The 1893-nt window shown below is 36.4% G+C and overlaps 1 protein-coding gene across 1 annotated transcript; it reads left to right on the forward strand.

Moving 5' to 3' along the window:
• Positions 1-205: 205 nt before the first annotated feature.
• On the forward strand, positions 206-846 carry LOC133321511 (vitellogenin-1-like). Its single transcript, XM_061530594.1, has 2 exons — positions 206-216; positions 258-846. The coding sequence occupies exons 1-2, from the start codon at positions 206-208 to the stop codon at positions 844-846; spliced, it is 600 nt and encodes a 199-aa protein (XP_061386578.1).
• The last annotated feature ends 1047 nt before the right edge of the window (positions 847-1893 follow it).

The raw sequence follows: 1893 nt of genomic DNA on the forward strand, positions 1-1893 counted from the left end.
GGCTATGTCCGGACATGTGCCTGTATTGCAAATTTTCTGCATACATGTTTTTAACACTCGAAGAACCCGGAAATCAAAATTATAACCACTTTATTTGAAATTAGTTTAATATACCTAAAAATAAGGTACCGATATCTATATTTTTCTAAACCTCCAATAACCTCTTTGCAGTATGTAAATGTCGCCGATTCCATCGAAACATTATATGTGTGGTCCGCCATAAATACCGATCAAATTGGTCAACATGTTGCCGAGAGCTTGCAGAAATTTACCGAAACTGTACCGGTGGAAAATATACATTTAATTGGTTTGAGTTTTGGTGCACAGGTAGTTGGGGCGGTGGGACGCAAATATAAAGAACTAACTGGACAGCCGTTGCCACGCATTACCGGCTTAGATCCTGCCAATCCTTGTTTCAATGAAGGTCAAAGTGTATCGACAATATCACGTAGTGATGCCTCATTTGTTGATATAATTCATACCAATCCTGGTGCACTGGGAAAAGCCGAATCATTGGGACACGTTGATTTCTATGTTGGTGGTAAAGGTGCCATCCAACCGGGAAGTTTGCAGTTTAGCTGTTCTCATTTACGGTCCGTTGATTATTACATTGAAACGGCTTATCCCGGTAATGAGGGAAATTTCATGGGAAAACGTTGTGATTCGATAGAGAATTTAAATAATGGTCACTGTGATGGTCTGGATCATCCTATGGGATATTCAACACCACATGATTTGGAAGGAGATCATTATTTAAATGTGAATCCACAACAACCGTATGGTAAAAATGCTGCAGCTACTGCTATGACTTCGTCGAACCATTGTGGTCATTGTGATGGCCAATAGATATTTTGGAAATGCTTCTGAAATATATTTTCTTTAAAAAATAATATACAGGCAATAAAAATTAAGACATTAAATGTTAATAATTTCTTTGGAGGAATGGCATTCTTGGTAAGTATAATAGAATGATTGTTTTTATACCCTTCACCACACTGCCGTACAGGGTATGTGGTGAAGGGTACCCTTTCAGTTTTACTGTCGAATATATTCGACATTTGCGATTTTTCGGTTATCCTATGTACCGTTACTATTGATGTTTTTGTTTTTACTGAAAGAGGAGACTAACCTGGCCAATGGTTAAAATGAAAATTGCTATTTTTTCTCAACTCTGTGCCTTTATATGATCTTAAATACAAAATTTTAGATTTTTATTCCGACAATTTTTTCTTCGACACTGAAGAGGATTAAAAATTAGGCTTAGCTCCCATTTATATTTTCGACCGATTTAATGTAAATGGGTCTCATGTTCCAACTAAAGTTAGGTTTGGTATGAATAATAGCTTGTACAAAATTTGATTCAAATTGGACATTTCCTTCGCCTGATACTGGATTTATAAATATTGAAAATGTTTACTATTTATGGGGGAGGTACAAGAAGGAGTGGACCAGTGGGTCCCATGTTCGGACTATATCTAGGATTGGTAAGGATAATAGTTTGTGCAAAGTTTGTTTCAAATCGGACATTCCATTCGCCTGATATTGGATTTATAAATATTGAAAAATTTAACCATTTGTTGGGGAGATACCAAAAGGAGTGGAAGAATGGGTCCCATCTTCGGACTAAACCATGGTTTGGTATGGATAACAGTTTGTGCAAAGTTTGGTACAAATCGGACATTTCGGTCTCCTAATATTAATGTTTATAAATGTTTGTGGGGGAGGTACCGGAAAGAGTTGACCAGTTGGTCCCATATTCAGACTTGATCTAGGCTTGGGAAAGATAATTGTGCAAAATAAATTAAATTTTAGTAAAATTTAGTGCCAAATTTCATGATTCGAGCTCTAAAGGTTCACCCAAATCCCAATTTTACCAAATTTAGTTCCATTTAG

The sequence above is a fragment of the Musca vetustissima genome, unplaced genomic scaffold (genome assembly GCF_032173495.1).
Source record: "Musca vetustissima isolate MV318-11 ecotype Yass unplaced genomic scaffold, APGP_CSIRO_Mvet_v1 utg21938, whole genome shotgun sequence".
NCBI lineage: Eukaryota > Metazoa > Arthropoda > Insecta > Diptera > Muscidae > Musca > Musca vetustissima.